Genomic DNA, 18,532 nt, shown 5'->3' on the forward strand with positions numbered 1-18,532 from the left:
TGGCTGTCTGTATCGGCTGTTTCCCCTCGTGATGGCGGGGTTGGTGGGAGCTCCGGCTGCCCTGCCCAGCATCACAGGAGTGAATCGTACCTCTTACCACTAGCCCGAGAAAAGATGCAAATTCAAAACTCCAAGTACAATTCCTACTGAATGCGTATCACTTTTTTTTTTTTTTTTTTAATTTTTGGCTGCATTGGGTCTTCATTGTTGTACGCAGGCTTTCTCTAGTTGCGGCGAGCAGGGGCTACTCTTTGTTGCAGTGCACAGGCTTCTCACTGCGGTGGCTTCTCTTGTTGCAGAGCACAGGCTCTAGGCACATGGGCTTCAGTAGTTGTGGCACGTGGGCTCAGGAGTTGTGGCTCGCAGGCTCTAGAGCGCAGGCTGAGTAGTTGTGGCGCACGGGCTTAGCTGCTCCATGGCATGTGGGATCTTCAGGGCTTGAACCCATGTCCCCTGCATTGGCAGGCGGATTCTCAACCACTGCGCCACCAGGGAAATCCTGAATGCGAATCACTTTGGCAACATTGTAAAGCTGAAAAATTGTAAACTGAACTACTGTAAGTCAGAGACCACCTGTACTACTAAAAAGTAATACAGAGATTAACTATATTAAATGTGTATGGAGGGCTTTTACTATGTTTTAAAAGAAATAAATGCACAGACCATACAAACTGGAATAAAGTAACTAACGCAACAAAATATGTAAAGCTGCCCCTAAACAGATTGACACGAATAAAAGTGATTTTTACCAACCTCCTGAAGGATTTTACTTACAGAGGGACAGAAAACTGACATGGACCACTGAGAAAACAATACAAAAGACTGGAGCTCTAACTTCATACTATTAAAACCTATAACCACATCTACCTGGTCAAAATCCCAAAGTTGAGGGGAGGGCATAGACAAAAAAAAAAAAAAAAAAAAAAATGCATGCAATCCAGGTCCTCTAGCTGTTCTTTTTCTTGTTCCAGTTTCCTATTCTACTTACTTCTCCCCTTCTCTCCTTTTATTAGTCAATATTACAGGTGTGCAGGTCTCCTGAAGCATCTCTCTCCTTCTCCAGTTTCCCCTCTAGCCCCAATTCAAAAGCAGAAACAAAAAGAAAAGAAAATGTAGATAGTGTTGTGCATTTAAGTGAGAGATGGTCCTTAAACTCAACAAGAGACCAGGTTACTTGATATCTGTGCGTCCATGAACCCTACTCCATATGCCACAAATATACTTCTGAACTCGAAAAAACAATGCCCAGGACGCACCTCTGAACTGGGTTTTGTTTTTGTCGTGCTTGTTCCCTTTAACTGTCAGCTCACTTTTTCAACCTGGAATTTCGGTTTCCAACGGGGAGCAACACGCTTTTAATGGACCCTTACTGTACCCACGGTTAACTTCAAGGAGTTTAGGCAATTAGGAATAACCTCCCTTAATTATGGTCTAAATGTGGTGAATTAATGAAACCCATTCCCAACTACCTAAACACATTTCAAATTAAAACGAAGCCTGAATTTACAACCCAGGTTAAATGGATTAAAAGATTAAGGGCTAGAGTGCAAGGGCTTTCTCCACCTCGCTCTCACGTTTCAACCTCAAATTACCCCAGCCCTCTAATGACTGGAGGAGTCACTGTGAAAGCGCCTAATTACCCAAGAATTACGCCAACCATAACCAATTTCAAGATCACAGATCAGATGTTCCCAAAACATGAATCTGCTAATTAAAGTTACATGAAAGTCAAACCAACAGGCAATTTGGATGGGACATCCATCCACCTGAAAGCAGACTGATGGATGAAGTATTAAAACCCACAGTAGGGCTTCCCTGGTGGCGCAGTGGTTAAGAATCCACGTGCCAATGCAGGGGACACGGTTCAAGCCTTGGTCCGGGAAGATCCCACACGCTGCGGAGCAACTAAGCCCGTAGGCCATGACTACTGAGCCTGTGCTCTAGTGCCCGCAAGCCACAACTACTGAGCCCGCGCGCCTAGAGCCCACGCTCCGCAACAAGAGAAGCCACCACGATGAGAAGTCCACGCACCGCAACGAAGAGTAGCCACCGCTCGCCGCAACTAGAGAAAGCCCGCGCGCAGCAACAAAGACCCAACACAGCCAAAAATAAATAAATGAATTTATTAAAAAAAAAAAAAACCCACAGTACCAGCAGCTATGCCTCACTGTTGGCACTATCAGACACCCAGATCACTGCAGTCCAAACATACGGAGGCAGAAAGAGACTCATCTTGATTCAAGCATTTCCAGGGAAGAACAAAAGGATTCTCCCTCCAAACCGATGAATGGCTCACAGGGATGTGCTTCAGCATGTGCGTCACCCACAAGGATTCACTTGCTGGGTTTAAATTGGGAATGAAGCAAGTTTAAGATACTGATACTTCCACATGCAGCCCCAACACAGCACACATGGCCTGACAGCATTTTCAGTAGTTGTATTTTTCTGAATTCTAATCAAAGGACTGTGGTTTGATTTCAAGGCTTTGCCTGTTTGCTAAACTTCAGTGTATACCGAAATATTCTTCAACCTTCCCACTTATTTCCCACAAGTTAAAAAAAAAAAAATCATAAAAAATACTTGTCCCCGGTGCCCCCAGTTTTGTATAAATAAAGAATTCCCATGGATATGCTCTTACAGATACACAAAGAAATAATTTAGAAATAAAACCCATTCGACCAAAAGGCCAGGTTCAATGAGTCGGTAAGAAAACCCATGGGCCCTAACGCTGTCCCTGGCGCCCTGGCAACCCAAAGCTGTGTGACCCGTAAGTGCAGCTCTCAGAATGAAAACGCCCAGCCAGTCCAACACCCAAAGTTACTTCCCGGGAGCCCCAGAGTTCGGGGAGGGCAGGGGAAGCAGGTGAGGGGACCCTCAAAGGGCTCACAAATGAGTCTCTGTATGTAATAGGTTGAATCGTGTCCACCTAAGATGACGTGCCGAAGTCCTACCTCAGACCTCAGAATGTGACCTGACTTAGAAACAGGGTTGCTGCAGACATAATTAGTTAAGATCAGGCCATACTGGGGTAGGGCGGGCCCCTGACACGATACGACTGGCGTCCTTTTAAGAAGACAGACATGTGAAGACACGGAGACACACAGGGAGAGCGGCATGTGTGGCAAAGGCAGAGGTGGTGGCATGTGGCTGCAAGCCAAGGGACACGAAGGTCACCGGAGAAGCAACAGAAGCTACGAGGAGGCAAGGAGGGATTCCCTGCGGGTTTCAAAGGGAGCGCGGCCAACACCTTGGCCTCGAGAACTGAGAGAAAACATTTTTGTTGTTTTACGCCACCCCGTTTGTGGTACTGTGTTATGGCAGCCCTGGGAAACTAACACAGCACACTTGAACTTGGGCTTCTTCCTCCTGCCCTCCTCCGTCCTGCCCCTGCCGCTGGCAGACACTCCCACTGCACCACAAAAGAGCCCCAGGGAATCCCCGTCTGTGGCCTGCTTGGGGAGCACAAGGCAGGCTCAGCCAGCCCAGGCCCTGGTCCCAATTGTCTCCCTTCTCTCCAGCTCCCACCCACCCCTGGGCACCAGCCCCGCTCCTGCGGCCAGGCCAGCACCCCTGACCCAGGGGGGAGGGGGGAAGGTCAGGCAGGATGTGCAAGTGCCCTTCAGTGTGCTGCTCCCGCCCACCCCAGCTCCTCACAGAACTTTTAGAACATTTCTTTCAGGTTTTTTTTTTTTTTTGTGGTACGCAGGCCTCTCACTGTTGTGGCCTCTCCCGTTGCGGAGCACAGGTTCCAGACGCGCAGGCTCAGCGGCCATGGCTCAGGGGCCCAGCCACTCCGCGGCACGTGGGATCTTCCTGGACCGGGACATGAACCCACGTCCCCTGCGTTGGCAGGCGGACTCCCAACCACTGCGCCACCAGGGAAGCCCCATTTCTTTCAGTTTTTACTGAAGTAGTATCCTTTGTCCTGCCCCAACAAGCCCCGTACAGACTCACACTCACACACACACACACACACACACACAGCCACGTGCCCAGAGGGAGCTGGGCCAGGAGGCAGACCCGAGTACACACACACCCTGTACTGCCAGTGGCCACTCCCATCCCATAACTGAGACTTTCTGTTCCCGGGCCAAGGTTTCTTGCCAGACTCACTTCCCTTATAATGAATGAATTATCCCAGAGAAAGTTCCTCAGTTCTCCCTGGAAGCCGACCTCGATGGCCTGCTGGGGGACAGTGGACCCCGACGGGGGGAACCGATCCCCACCCCGGACAGAGCTCATTTAGGAAAATCGGATCGGCTGGCGGAAGGCTGGTCCCATGAAAGGAATGCAGGAGTCCTAGGTTGGCTCAAACCCCGGGCCAGCGACCAGGAGCCGCACTGAGCACAGCCTGTCTCCCAACTGCCACCCGCTGCTTCACCTCCAAGACCATTTCTGCATCTCGTTATTCCACCTTCAGCCAAAGGTGGATTTTGAAATGTGCTCCCTTAGATGCCTCATCCTGGACCAATGGCATCCAAGTCTGGACTTGAGCCACATCAGAATCCCCTGGAGGGCCTGTGAAAGCAGCTCGCAGGCCCCTCCCTGGAGCTCCTGATTACGCTGGACCTGGGGTGGGGTCCGGAAGCCGGCCTAACAGGTTCCCCGGTGGTGCTGACTCTGCTGGTTCCAAGACTGTGCTTTGAGAAACGCCGCCCTAGCCCCTCCACTCCGCACTGGGCACAAGTGACAGCTGGTGGCGCTACTGCAGCCGGCCTGCCCCTCCTTCCCCCTCTCCCCTGCAGTGTGCGGAGAGCACCACTCCCCAGGGCTGGGGTAAACCCTGCCAATCCAGTGGCCCCACCAAGCCCTCGGCCGGGGAGGGGTTCAGGGTGAGCGTGGACCCATGCTGACGTGTGAGGCGTAAGCGGAAGTCGCTGAGGGGCGCTCCTGAGAAAGAGGCGCAGGAGGCAGGCTGTCCTAGGCTGCCCATGGATGTTCAAGTGGGCGGCCGGAGGCCGTGAGGCCCGAGGGGAGCTGGGCAGGACCGGCAGCCAGCAGCACAGACAGGTGGGAAGGACCCGGCTGCCCGGTGCTGACATCCACCTGCTCAGCAAACCAAGCCAGCACCACCCTGCTCCCGGCTTCTTGTTAGGTGACATAATACATTCTTTATTGTTTCAGCTGGTTGGGTCAGGGTTTTCTGTTACCTGAAGCTGAAAATATCTAATCACAAAGCAAAGCAAGCTAACAGGATAGCACGTCCGTCCAGGACAGAGGGCAACCTCTCAGCACACATGACAGTGGCGTATGTTCCACAAATAATCCTAAAATTCCAGATTTGAACTTTGCAGACCATTCCAAAAGCTATGCAGCTGACAGTCAGTGGGTGTGCAACACCCAGAAATAGTGTAAACTGAAGAAGGCGTCTAGCACCCCGTAAAGGGTTACTGAAGACCCAGCTCGGGTCTGTCTTACGAGAGCCATGCTCATTTTTTTCAGGGGTTTCCCAGGAACCCCCCACTACTAGAGCTCACCAGAGAATTCAATTGTTTTCACCTATCACTCTTCGACTTAGTCTCCTTCTGCAGAAAGCAGGTACCAGTATATCTAGTTGTGAAAATGATCTTCTAACCTATTTCACTTTAGAGACAAGGTAGACAAGCATATCTAGAAAGGGGACACCTCAACTTATGTGCCTGTCCTGCCACCACACAGCTCTGTGATCTTAAACTGTTTTGCCTTTATGAACTCATTCCTCATCTATAAAATGAGAATACCAGCACACATCCACCTGTTTTTTTAAGGACAATGCATGTGAAAGTACTCTGTAAACCATAAAGTACAAGGGCAATGACTTAAATCCAGTTTTGAATGGATTACATGGATTAACATGGCCTGATTTTGAGAGATAAAGATAAATCATGTTCCCAGAAGAATGACTTCACAAAAAATTCACAGTACATACACACACCTGCCGTGACTATCAACTGGAACACTGCTGCATGTTATTCAAACTGGACTTCACCTATTATCAATGATTTAGCAGCAGCTAAAGGAACCAACATCCACAGGGCACCATGACCCTGAAAGTCACCATTGTACAAGGCACGACATCAACGTGGATTAGTTACTGTGCACATTTTCACAGAGGTCAACTCGGGAGGTTGTGTCTCCGCTTTTACAGAAGCTGCTCCCTGGGAACTACCTTCGACAGCGGCCGTGGGCTCCTCCGGACATCCCACAGGTGGCAAATCCTCTTTTCTACTGGAGAAGTTTAGTTTTAGCCCAAGAGCCTCATGTCCTTCAGAGCCGTGTTTACTTGGACAAACTGGGTAGAAACCACAGGACTTGGAGTGAGGGAAAAAGCAGGTACGGCCCTAAACCCATGCTTCTCAGACTGGGATAAGTATCTGTGGAGCAGAGAGAGAATGCCAGGAGGTAAACCCGGCCATCTTCCTGAAACATGAATTTTATTAAAAGATTTCTGGAGGAAAAAAAAAAAAAGGAATAACCAGTGAGTCATTTTTAAATGACTAAAAATTCACAATAAATTTTTAATTTTTTTTTTAATTCAAAGAATTTTCATGCTCACAGCAGACCTTTCAAAAGTCCATTCCCACTACTCTGGGGAAAGCATTGGGAAGGACTACACTTAGCAAATGAAACTTCTTCTTGCATCATTTACGACGTAGATGCAATGGCAAACCCTAAAGTAATGGTTCCAAAAACATCTTTATTGAGCACATCTGAGAAATACTGTCCAGGCTACCACAGTAATCATTTGTAAAGTGCCAATGTTCTTTTGTTACATTTATTGGGGGGGGAGGGATCACTGTTACTCTGGAGTCCTATTTCCTCTGTGGAAGACTCTAACAACAAACTCATAACTTGATGACAATTCATTTAAAATGAGAGTAACAAGCTCCCAGGAGACCCCATTATCTCATTATTGGTGTTCCTAGACAGAGAACACTGCCTTGGGAAATCATATTTCTCCTTTGAACCCTGAAATCCCAGGCTCTGCCCCCTTCTTAAGCAATAAGAAGCTTGGTGTCACGACACGTCTCGAACACCTTTACAGAGCTAATCAACACGGCTGCCAATACTTTGGGCTCCACCTAGGGTACCTTTATTTCTCATCGACCCAAAGCACAATAAAGAAGGGCCAAACAGCCACAATGTCAGCTGGTCTCTTAAGACCTAAGTTGGGTTTCCAGCGACAAAACACCTAAGTCTCTCTCTTGCTCATAGCACTACCTTCTCTCTTGTCTAAAATAAGCTTCTCCGAGTTTTTTATACACTTTTTGACCATGTGGTAATTTCCGTGGGCACGTCTTCCCGAGCTGTTGAATCTGCCTCACTCTTTCTTCAGAGCACCCACCTGACTGCATGGACTCCATAGTTACTTCCCTGTTCAATACTGTGACAAGTGTGTAAGTAATCAGCCAGGCCACTGAGTGCCCTGTGGAAGGACGCCAGCTGAGGGTCGGACTTTCGGTGCTGAGTTTAGCCACTTCTCCTCAAGGCATCCCTAAGTCTAACGTAATCAACGCTGAGGTTCTGGCACTGGGTGGCCACATTTACAGAACACACCCAAGCTCTCCAGACTTCAATTCCCCATTTTTGTTTCTGGAATATCAACATTAATGAAGTGGTTTGCCTGTTTTTGTTCAAATTAACCTTCAAAATACACCTGGAATTATGAAAGTTGGTTCAAATATATCTTTTCCATATAAAGATACAAATTAGCACAAGCCTAATCACTCCAGAGTATGTAAAAAAATATATCCAGGAAAAGTAAAAATTTCAGTGAAAATCAGAATTAAGATTCTGATCCTATTATACTATTTTTCTAATTGATTTCAATTGAGGGTTAACGAATTATATAAGTGTCAAAAGCTTTGCTAGAAATTTCACAACCCCAAAAAAATCTGAAAGGGGTTTTGTGGTTTAACAAATTTAATATATACCAAGAACCCTGTTTAAAAGCTTGTATTCTAAGGCCAACACCTAAATTATGAGCCCTATTACAGTCAAAGGAAATTCATTTCACACTGTCAGGACCACAAAGACCATGACTGAACGCATTCACTGCACCCCTCTCGGGGCCACGTGACCCTGTAGAAGGTTCCACAGGGTACACACAGATAGAGCTAATAACCCATTCTCGTTAAAAATACGCCAACTGCAGGCACCCAATTTAAAAGCTACAACCCCTAATCCTAGTACCAGTACTGTGGTTTCAATGGCAAATACGGTTTGTGTGCTTGGATATGAAGAGCAAGTGAAGCATGACAAGCAATCAATTTAAAGGACTTAAAAACAGGAGGGTGCAGCACTTCATTTAGCACCTCCTCTCCTAGGTGTGAGGTAGTGGATTAGGTGCCGGGGGGCCAGCTGACTGAGACTCACACAGGTGGGTGGGCATCCGGAGAAAGGCAATTTTAAACAGAGGAGTGAACGTCCGGGCTGGCAGAACTGCCATGGTGCGTGTGGAGCAGGACGGATGGAGTTAGTCAGGTGAGAGGTGTGCCAGGGAAGAGGAGAGCGTCTCGGCAAAGAGAGAGGGAGAGAGGCCGTGCATGAGGGGAAGCGAGGCTGGAGAGGTGGCCTCTGTGCCATGCTCAGAAGGTAAGGCTGCTTGTAGGAGGAAGGACGGGCAAGGATGCACATCCTTTAGATACATCACTTGGGTAGGAACCTGGAGAACAGACTGGGGTAGCTGTAAAACCAAGGCAGGAGACCATGTGAAGAAGATGCAGCCAGACCTGGTGACCCGCTGGGGACGAGGCCTATGAGAGGAGGCAAGGGGCGTCCTGATTTCTGAATAATGCAAATGAATGCACGGGGTGGGGGGGGGGACACCGGCCAGCAGTGGGGGCGGGGCTATGCCAGGGGAGCAGCCGAAGGGGGGGTCGGGGAGGGCCATGGGGGAGGCTGGGAACCTGAGGGGACTGAGCCCAGGAGCTCAGTTCAGGACACGCTGACTGGGCGGCACCGGAAAGCAGAGGAGAGCTCGCTGGGCAACTGCACAGGTGCAACCCCTGGGCAGAAGGTACCACCGAGTTCAAGTTCCTTCTCTCTCTTTAAAAACCCAAGAGAGCAGGCGCCATCACCCAGGGAAATGACAGATGGGAAGAGAGGAGCGTCCAGGATGCAGCCCTGGGGAGGCAAGTTCAGGTTAAAAATGCCCGATTCGGGCTTCCCTGGTGGCGCAGTGGTTGAGAGTCTGCCTGCCGATGCAGGGGACACGGGTTCATGCCCCGGTCCGGGAAGACCCCACATGCCGCAGAGCGGCTGGGCCCGTGAGCCATGGCCGCTGAGCCTGCGCGTCCGGAGCCTGTGCTCCGCAACGGGAGAGGCCATAACAGTGAGAGGCCCGCGTACCGCAAAAAATAAATAAATAAATAAATAAATAAATAAAAATGCCCGATCCTATCAACACGTAAGGAACTTCAACGTTGTGCTAAAAACACAGCTTTCGATTTCTGAAGAGAAACAAAGAAAAGTGGAAAGTAGTTCCCTTCCCCATGGGGGCTCTGAGATAACTCACTGCCAGAAGGAAGCTCCCTGAAGATTAAGTCGCTTCTGTCTGCAATTACAACTTTCAGTATGTTGCTGAAAGGTTAACGAGATTTTCTTCATGTTCTGACGAAAACGGTTTCAGGAGAACACATGTTGCTGCTGCTACCAATCAGATAAAAGTACATTAAAAGAAAAACAAAACTAAAGAAACCTTCCACAGACACCCCCTGGCCGGTCAGTATTTACGATTTTTACCTAACCATTTTAAAAGCAGAGTTAATATACTATTCATACTTTGCCAACGCTTAAACTTTTCACATTCTAACAAATATACCCCAAAAAGGCCTTTTGGAGATGCGTCCAGAGAGTCAGACCAGCTTCCCAGAGAGTGTCAGCTCTAGGAAGAGCTGCAGTCAGCTCGCTCTCCTTTGCTCCCCTCACTGAATACCCAACAGCAATCTTTCTTTCTCAGCAGAGGAACAGATTACTGCTGATATGTGAGAACACCCAAGAGAAAAATGAGGATGGAGAGGAGAGAGGGGAGAACGTTTTTCAAATACTGCTTTTCTGGCTTTCAACCAAGTACAATTACATAGCATTCACAGAAGATGGAGTCAAGATAGTATAAACAAAATCTTCAATGAGGCCAATTACCCTAAAAGCTTTCCAAACTCTGTTTGAGAGCACAGGCAAGCTGCTCTAGAACCCTGCGCCCCAGAATCTACAGTGGTCCAGCCAGGACCCCGCCTTGGCCAGTCTGGGGGGAAACACAGAGTCCCCTTCACTGCCCAGACTCTCTCCAGTGACAGAGGTCAGTGCCACTGACACTTTTCCTAGGACTACACTTTTCCTAGGACGTACTGAGACTCTGTTTTACGATCAAATCTATTTCCCAAGTGAGTAGCTGTTCCTCTACATGGGTTCTCTCAGAGACAGAGCACTCGTTTTGTGGAATTCATATGTGCTGCCTGTGCTGACTTCAAGTTCACCTTAATATCATTAAGGTTAGCGTAGCAGGGTAGTAATTAAAATGAAAATCACAAAAATGTTTGAAAAATGTGTAAGGAGATACTAATGACTTCATAAATAAGGTTTCGAATAAATGGCATTTAGGGCAAACCTAGTCTTGGCCTATAACCCAAAGTATAAAATAAATATCCATGACGTAAATAAATAACTGAATAAACCAATAAATGAGAGAGAACAGACCTCTTCCATACAGAGGAATTCTAAATAATTTATGGAGGTGGAGCTTATTCCACTTAATGACTTCCCTCCAAAGAGTGTAGTATGGAAAAAGGTAAGAAAAGAAGAACTTTAGTGGAGAGAGCCAACAAACAGTACCTCAGCCAGGTGGTCAAGGTCAGCATCAAAGTGTAAGTCACGCTGACAGTCGATACTCTTGATATATGAGGAGAATGGCAACTTATAACTGCGGCCTTCCTCCCCCAAACCCATAACCTCGATCTAACCATGAGAAAAAACCTCAGACAACCCCAAATTGAAGGATGAACTCCTCAAACTGCCACGGTTTCAAAAACAAGGGAAGTCTGACAAACTGTCACAACCAAGAGGGTCCTGAGACATGACAACTAAATGTGGTCTCCTGGATAAGAGAACATTAGGGAAAAACCAGGGAAATCCGAATAAAGTGTGGAGTTTAGTTCACACGTTGGTTTCTTAGTTGTGACCCAGGTACCACAGTAACATAAGGCATTAACACTGGGGTAAACTGTGTGAAGGGTAAATGGGAATTCTCTGTACCATCTTTACAGCTTTTCCATAAATCTAAATCTATGCTAAAGCAAAAGGCCTAATTTAAAAGTAGCAAGAGATTCTACCAGCTTTGAAGGTATTAAAATCTTCATTTTTAAAAATCCCAACTGCACAGTAGAAGGTAAATGAACAGTAAGTACTTAGGTGACTGACTGACCCATCACAGGACATCAGACTCAGAGAGAATTCATTCATTAGACTCAGAGAGAACACCAGAAGCTACATTTTCAGAAAATGGACACAAAGGTTTTCTGGTTGCGGCATCCAACCTTCATCATCATCTTGCCTTTACACAAAAGGCAAAAAACCTCAACAACGACAACAAAAAAAACCCAAGAGCCTTGGAAGTCCAGCTAAGAGGAAAGGGACTAGGGATAAAATAACAGCAAAACCCTGGAATATTTGATATTGAGAAGATTAAAACATATAAATCAGGGTGGACCAAACTGTGAGTTTTGAAATCAATTCAGTAGTAGCAACCAGCATTTTTTTAACAAAAGAAAATGAAACAGAAAAGTTCCGTGGTTGTGACGGCTACACAACAATGTGAATGCACTTAATGCCACAGAACTGCACACTTAAAAGTGGCTAAAGTGGTAACTGTGATGTATATTTTCCCACAATTTTAAAAAAATGAAAATAGAAAATACAGTACACCACAGGCAGCAGAGGTAAGCACTATTTTATAAATAAATAAATAAACACACATGTACCTATTCATACATCCACATATACTGCCTGTGGGTAATAAGTAATCATGATATAAAATGTGTCTTTCATCTGAGTCACTGTCCAAAAGTTTGAAAGCCACTGACTCAATTCCCCCTCACCTCTACACCCTCACTCTGGTCGTCTGTGTCAAAAGAGCACGAAGGAGACATCCCTCATGGTGCGGTGGATAAGACTCCGTGCTCCCGATGCAGGGGGCCCGGGTTCGATTCCTGGTCAGGGAACTAGATCCCACATGTACACGGCAACTAAGGAGCCCACGAGCCACAACTAAGACCCAGTGCAACCAAATAAATAATATTAAAGAAAAAAAAAGAGCGCGAAGGATAAAAATCTACTTCACACCTTTAATTGTGACAGGAAATGGGTGAATAGAAACTAGTTCTAATTAATAAGAAAGAAGAGAAGTACACCTCTGAAAGAGGAAAACCAATGCAAAGGCACACAGAACAATGCCCCTGGAGATGCAGCCCGGCCTTCCTAGCTCCACACTCACCTCAACTGCCTACCTGCATCTTCGCGGGACAGGATGTGTCCCATCAAGCCTGAGATTCCTAGAACAACCAAGGAGAGCTCCTGACTGCCCTCTCGCTAGACCTTTCCCGTCACCGTCATCGTCACCCCAGATGCTCCAGCCGAATCCGAGCAGCCCTCCATGGTTCCTCTTTCTCTCACTCTCCACAACTGAGTCAACCCAAATTCATCTCAGAACCTTCCACGTGCCTCTGTCCGCACCACCTTCAGCAGGCACCAGCGTCAGCATTCCTCAGCTCTTTTTGCTCCCAGACACTCAGATAGGATTGTGACAAACTCTGAACTCTGCCCCGTATATTTAAGTAATCCCAACATTCAAAATGCTGTACTACTGAATCACTTTGCTGTACAGCAGAAATTAACACACTGTAAGTCAACTATACTTCACTTAAAAAAACAAAATACATGTAAGTCAAGGAGAAAAAGAAATTTTTATGTTATACTATGAATTTGAATGTTTGCAAAGAATGCAATTTCTGGCCTATTATAAATATTGGCATTTTTAATAAAACTCACTTTTTAAAATATATTCAAAGGAATCTGAATACTATATAATGATATCCATCATTATTCATTTTTAAAAATATATGGCTAGGCATTCCTGTATTGCTGGATATTCCCTCAAAGAATTTTAACCTAATATAGCTTTATGTTCAAAGCCTTTTTCAACAAAACTATGGGTATAAATTGAGATCTAGGGGTTTTTTAAATATCCTGTGACCACAGGGTCTAAGTGTCAAATTTTTTTCTTCTGAATTATCATAATTTTTATTAGCACACAACTGATCTAACAAATTTTACAAATTTTGATAGTTAATTAAACATAAGAGTTCAAATTTTATTGCAAATGCATCCTTTAATGAGATTTATGGAACTTTTTCCCCTCAATTGGTTTATACGACTATTACTGCTAGAATGAGACAGGGTTAATTAGCATCAATTTAATCTTATTTTCCTTGTCCCTTCTTTTTTTTTTTTGTAATGTAAACACTGAGAAAGCTTGTTCACATAAATAGATGTGAATGGAAGGAGATTTGTTACAGCACTGACCCTATACGCTCTACACTCCCTCAGCATTTTATCCACAAATCACTTTTTGATGGTCTAACAACTGACAATTAGATTGGATTCTCCTTCAATATTATAGAGAGTAAAGATTTGAAAACCACCAAAGTTACTAATGAATTCGTCATCCAGAATTAAATCACTTTCTCCTAACCAATACCAACACTTCAAATTGTCCCTTTGCCCAAGATGAAGCACAAAGCAGGATCGGGGCCCGGAGAGAGGTCTGCCTTTGTTTGGCAAAGTGGAGAAGCGAGACTGCGAAAGAAGAGGTGGAAAAGGAGAACTTGTGACCTCAGACAGATCAGTTCTAGGAGAATATGTGGATGCTGGGGATCTAGAAGCTGATTCTCTGAAAGTTATCCCCACGCCCAGGTACCACTTAGGGTCTTCAGGCACCTCCAAGGGACCAGATACCCCAGTCTGACAACAACTAACCAAGAGTGCCCCGTGACCAAAGCATTCCCTTAAAAAATGTAACTTACATCTTTTGATTTGCTGGCCCCTGCTTAAACTCTTTGAACAACTCATCCCACACTTCAAGAAATTAAAACCGAACCTCCTCACTATGGCCTCGAAGGTCCTAGCTCATCTCACTATCCTATGAAACCACACTGGCCTTCTCCACGTCCCTGGATTGCCGGCAGTGTTTCCCACCACAGGCCCCTTGCACCTGCCATTCCCTCTGCTTGCCGCCTGGCTGCTCCCACACAGCCTCCAGACTTCAGCTCAAACGTCACCTCCAACCACCTAAGCATGCTATCCATCTCCTTATCCTCTACCACAGCAACTGGATTCTTGATAGTTCCTATTGCAAGCATAACTATTTTGTTTTGTTTACAGTAACGTCTCACTTCCCTACTACACGCAAACAGGTCTCGTTCAGTGTTTTACGTCCAGCACCCAGCACACTGCCTGATGCTCAACAGATGTCCGTAAACAGAATGGTGTATGCACGCCATGGGAAAGTGAAGTTAGAGGGGGCGTGTTTTAACAGCTTTCTGTGCAACCTTATTTTAAAACAAAGCCATATTCATTATTAGAGAGTACAGATACCCCAAATGCCAAAGAGAAAGGTATATCACAGATAATGTTAAATACATAAACACAGACATATCCCAAGACTTCAGACAGCATCCAAAGTGGGCAGAGAAACTTAGCGTGGATTTGCTCCCATTTTTTTCCTTACCTCTGTTCTCGAGACTGTTCCTCCATTTCGTCTTCAGAATCACCCTATTGAGAGAGAACAGGCTTTAACAGTTGTTTCAAAGAAACACAAAATTTCCCAAAACACAAAAACAGTTCTTCAAATCCCACAGGGGTGGTGAGCTTGTCTATAACAGTGCCTGGTACACAGCAGGCACTCAATAAATACTTTTTGAAAAACACAATGACACTAGAATGGCACCACTGAAAGCCAGAAACTCCCAAGTGATCCCTTAGATGTTCACTGTAAGTAAACATCCTACCTGTTTAAAATCGCCACCAAAACAGTCTCAAAATTGGTTTGACATCACTCCTCTCTCCAAGAGTCTTTTTTTGGTGTTTACGGTTAATCGCACAAGATAAAATTTAACGATGATTAAAATCCCCAAACATCAAGAATCCCCTAAATGAGCACCTGATAGATTTTGACTTAGAAGTGGCATAAATATCTCACTCAAATGCACTTCCAAAATCTTCTCTAAGACCTACCATGCCACACTGTGACCAGAAGCCAAATACCAGGTGGGTAAAAAGAGAAGGTGTTTGCAACAGAAGCAAAAGGGCCGATCCAATTAAACGCCGCCTCGGCGCTTGCCCGGCACCCGTGCTCTTGGCACGGCTCTATCCTCTCCCGAAGCTGCACCGCTGGCTGCGGAAGCACCCACCCTTCCCGTGCCTCCAGCGCCCCCAGCCCGAGGCTCTCCTGGTCGCCCTGACCCCCATCCTCCTGGGCCCAGACCCCGCTTCACTAACGCCCTCTGACTGTTAACCCATTCTTGGAGCCACAGGGCCCCAATCCCTACCTGCAGCCCCAGCTTCTCACACCATCACACATGGAGATAAACACCAACCTTCCCACAGGAGCCAAGGCTCGGGCAGGTTAGGTCAGACCCCACAGTACGTGCAGGACCACTTAACCCACAGCTGCGGCCCCACCGCCAAACACCTCCAGGCTATACGCACTGTCTCCCCAGAAACAACGACACCAGACTTCTCAACGCCAGGGGTCCCTGCCAAGGGAAGGGCCCCCTTGTGTCGAAGAGGCTGTCACACTCCCTGCCCCTGGGCAAACCTGAGGGTCGTCCTACACTGCTCTCCTGCTGTCACCTCCAAGCATGGAGATCTACCCACTCATCAGAAATACAGCTCAGACCTGTCCTTCTCCATCCCTCCTGCCGGCAAATCGGCCCAAGCCAACAGCACCCCAGGCCTGCACTACCACTGCTGATGGGCTTTTCACTCTGTTTAAGACGGCCGCCTTTCCAGGAGGTGGAGAAAAGGGAACCCTCATCCACTGCTGGCAGGAATGTAAACTGGTGCAGCCACGGTGGAAAACAGTATAGAGGTTTCTCAAAAAAACTAAAAATAGAGCTACCATATGACCTAGCAATTCCACTCCTGGGTATATATCTGAAAAAAAAACAAGAACACTAAATCGAAAAGATACATGCACCCCAATGGTCACAGCAGCACTATTCCCAGTAGCCAAGATACGGACGCAGCCCAAGTACCCATCAACAGATGAGCTGATAAAGAAGATGTGATATACACACACACACCCCACACACCCCACACACACACACACACACACACACACACACACACACACACACACACACACACACACACACTGGACTACTACTCAGCCATAAAAAGAATGAAATTTTGCCATTTGCAGCAACATGGATAGACCTGGAGGGTATTATTCTTAATGAAATAAATCAGACAGAGAAAAACAAATACTATATTATATCACTTACATGGGGAATCTAAAAAAATACACCAAATTAGTGAATGAAACAAAAAAGAAACAGACTTACCGACATAGAGAACAAACTAGTAGTCACCAGGGGGAGAGGCGAGATACGGGTAGGGGACTAAGAGACACAAACTACTGTGTATAAAATAAATAAGCTACAAAGATATACTGCACAGTACAGGGAATATAGCCAATATTTTATAATAACTATAAATGGAGGTAACCTTTAAAAGTTGTGAATCACTATGTTGTACGCCCAAAATTTATCTAATATTGTACATCAATTACATCCCAATTAAAAAAAATTTTTTTTTAAAGATTGCTGCCTTCAACCCAGCCTGTGTGCCACTGTGAGACCAATCTTTTTCAACATCAGTCCTTACTTACGGACCCAGCAGTCAAGGTCACCGTGTTAATCTCTGCTCAAGAACCAACCTCCAAGCTCCTGAACCTGGAATTGAGCAACCGTCACTTGACCTTGAGACACCCATCCCAATCTCTACAGCCACACTTCAGCAGGGCTCTGGCTCCCATTCAAAGCATAAAACACACCTCCCCTGTGAGGCTCTGGGCTAATGCAGGTCTCTAAGCGGCCACTCCCTCCCCAAAGCCTTAACAGACCCTCCAATACACACTGCTCCTCTCTCCCTCCTCTCCGTTCCTACATTTCAGCACTTGGATCCAGCTTTATTTCCCCAACAACACCGAGCTCTCAAAGGGCGGGGACCAAACCCCATAATTTCTCCCCACTCCCTCTTGGCAGTCCCTCCGGACCTTGCTAGCTATTCTAATTCTCTCACAGCTTTCAGGGGCTGTCTCAAATACCAAATACAGGCCCCCTCAAAGAGACCTACCTTGACCTCTTGAAGTAAAACTCCCATCACCCAAATCTTCCTCCAATCTGCCACCATATAGCATTGATGCCCTTCTAACAAACTGCATAACTTATCACTTACTCTATTTCTTACTTATTATCTATATGCCTCCACTAAACTGCCAGCTCCACAAGGGCAGAGATTTTCTTTTTTGGTTCCCATGACATCCCCAGTACTTAAAACAGTGCTCAGCCCACAGTACACGCTCCATAAACGTCTGCTGGGCTAAGCACAGTCTAGGTGTTTCGTAAATACTAGTGGGTATCGCCCCACACCTGTGACATGGCTATCATCAAAAAGACAAAAGATAACAAAGGTCGGTAAGGATGTGGAGAAAAGGCAGCCCTCACTGCACTGCTGGTGGGATTGTAATCTGGGGCAGCCCCTATAGCAAACAGTACAGAGGTTCCTCAAAAAATTAAAAATAGAACTACCATATGACCCAGCAATTCCACCTCTGGGTATTTATCCAAAGAAACCTGAAACACTAACTTGAAAAGATATATATACACCTATGTTCACTGCAGCATTATTTATAATAGCCAACACACAGAAGCAACCTAAGTGTCCACTGATAGATGAATGGATAAAGAAGATGTGATATGTATGTACACTGGAATATTACTCAGCTATAAAAAAGAATGAAATCTTGCCATCTGTGACAACATGAATAGACTCGGAGGGCATTATGCTAAGTGAAATAAGTCACACAGAGAAAGACAAATACCATATGACCTCACTTACTTGTGGAATCTTAAACAAAACAAAACAGAACAGAACACCAAGTCCACAGATACAGAGAACAGATTGGTAGTTCCCAGAGGCAGAGGTGGGGAGTGGGCAAAATGGATGAAGGGTGTCAGAATGTACCAACTTCCATTTATAAAATAAATAAGGCATGGGGGATGCAATATGCAGCATGGTGACTACAGTTAATAATACTGTACTGCATTATTTGAAATTTGCTATGAGAGTAGATCTTTTTTTTTTGAGAGTAAATCTTAAAACTTCTCATCACTAGAAAAAAAAATTTTTGTAACTCTGTATGGTAATGGATCTTAACTAGACTTATTGTGGTGATTATTTTGCAAAGCTCCAAACACAGAATTATTATGCTGTA

At 45.9% G+C, this 18,532-nt stretch overlaps 1 protein-coding gene across 9 annotated transcripts in view; it reads right to left on the minus strand.

Annotated features, from left to right (window-relative positions):
• Positions 1–18,532, minus strand: part of TMEM131L (transmembrane 131 like) — a 171,282-nt gene that overhangs the window by 135,025 nt on the left and 17,725 nt on the right. For 5 of the 9 annotated variants that reach the window (XM_073805480.1, XM_073805478.1, XM_073805481.1 and 2 more), the window contains one exon: positions 14,762–14,805. The exons of 3 other annotated variants lie outside the window; for them this stretch is intronic. In XM_073805480.1, the coding sequence (XP_073661581.1) occupies positions 14,762–14,805 (44 nt within the window). Of the gene's footprint in view, positions 1–9,496; positions 9,604–14,761; positions 14,806–18,532 lie in introns of those variants that run through there. One more of the 9 variants, XM_033857252.1, reaches the window with a different exon arrangement.

This window comes from Tursiops truncatus, chromosome 5 (assembly GCF_011762595.2).
Source record: "Tursiops truncatus isolate mTurTru1 chromosome 5, mTurTru1.mat.Y, whole genome shotgun sequence".
NCBI classification, from domain to species: domain Eukaryota; kingdom Metazoa; phylum Chordata; class Mammalia; order Artiodactyla; family Delphinidae; genus Tursiops; species Tursiops truncatus.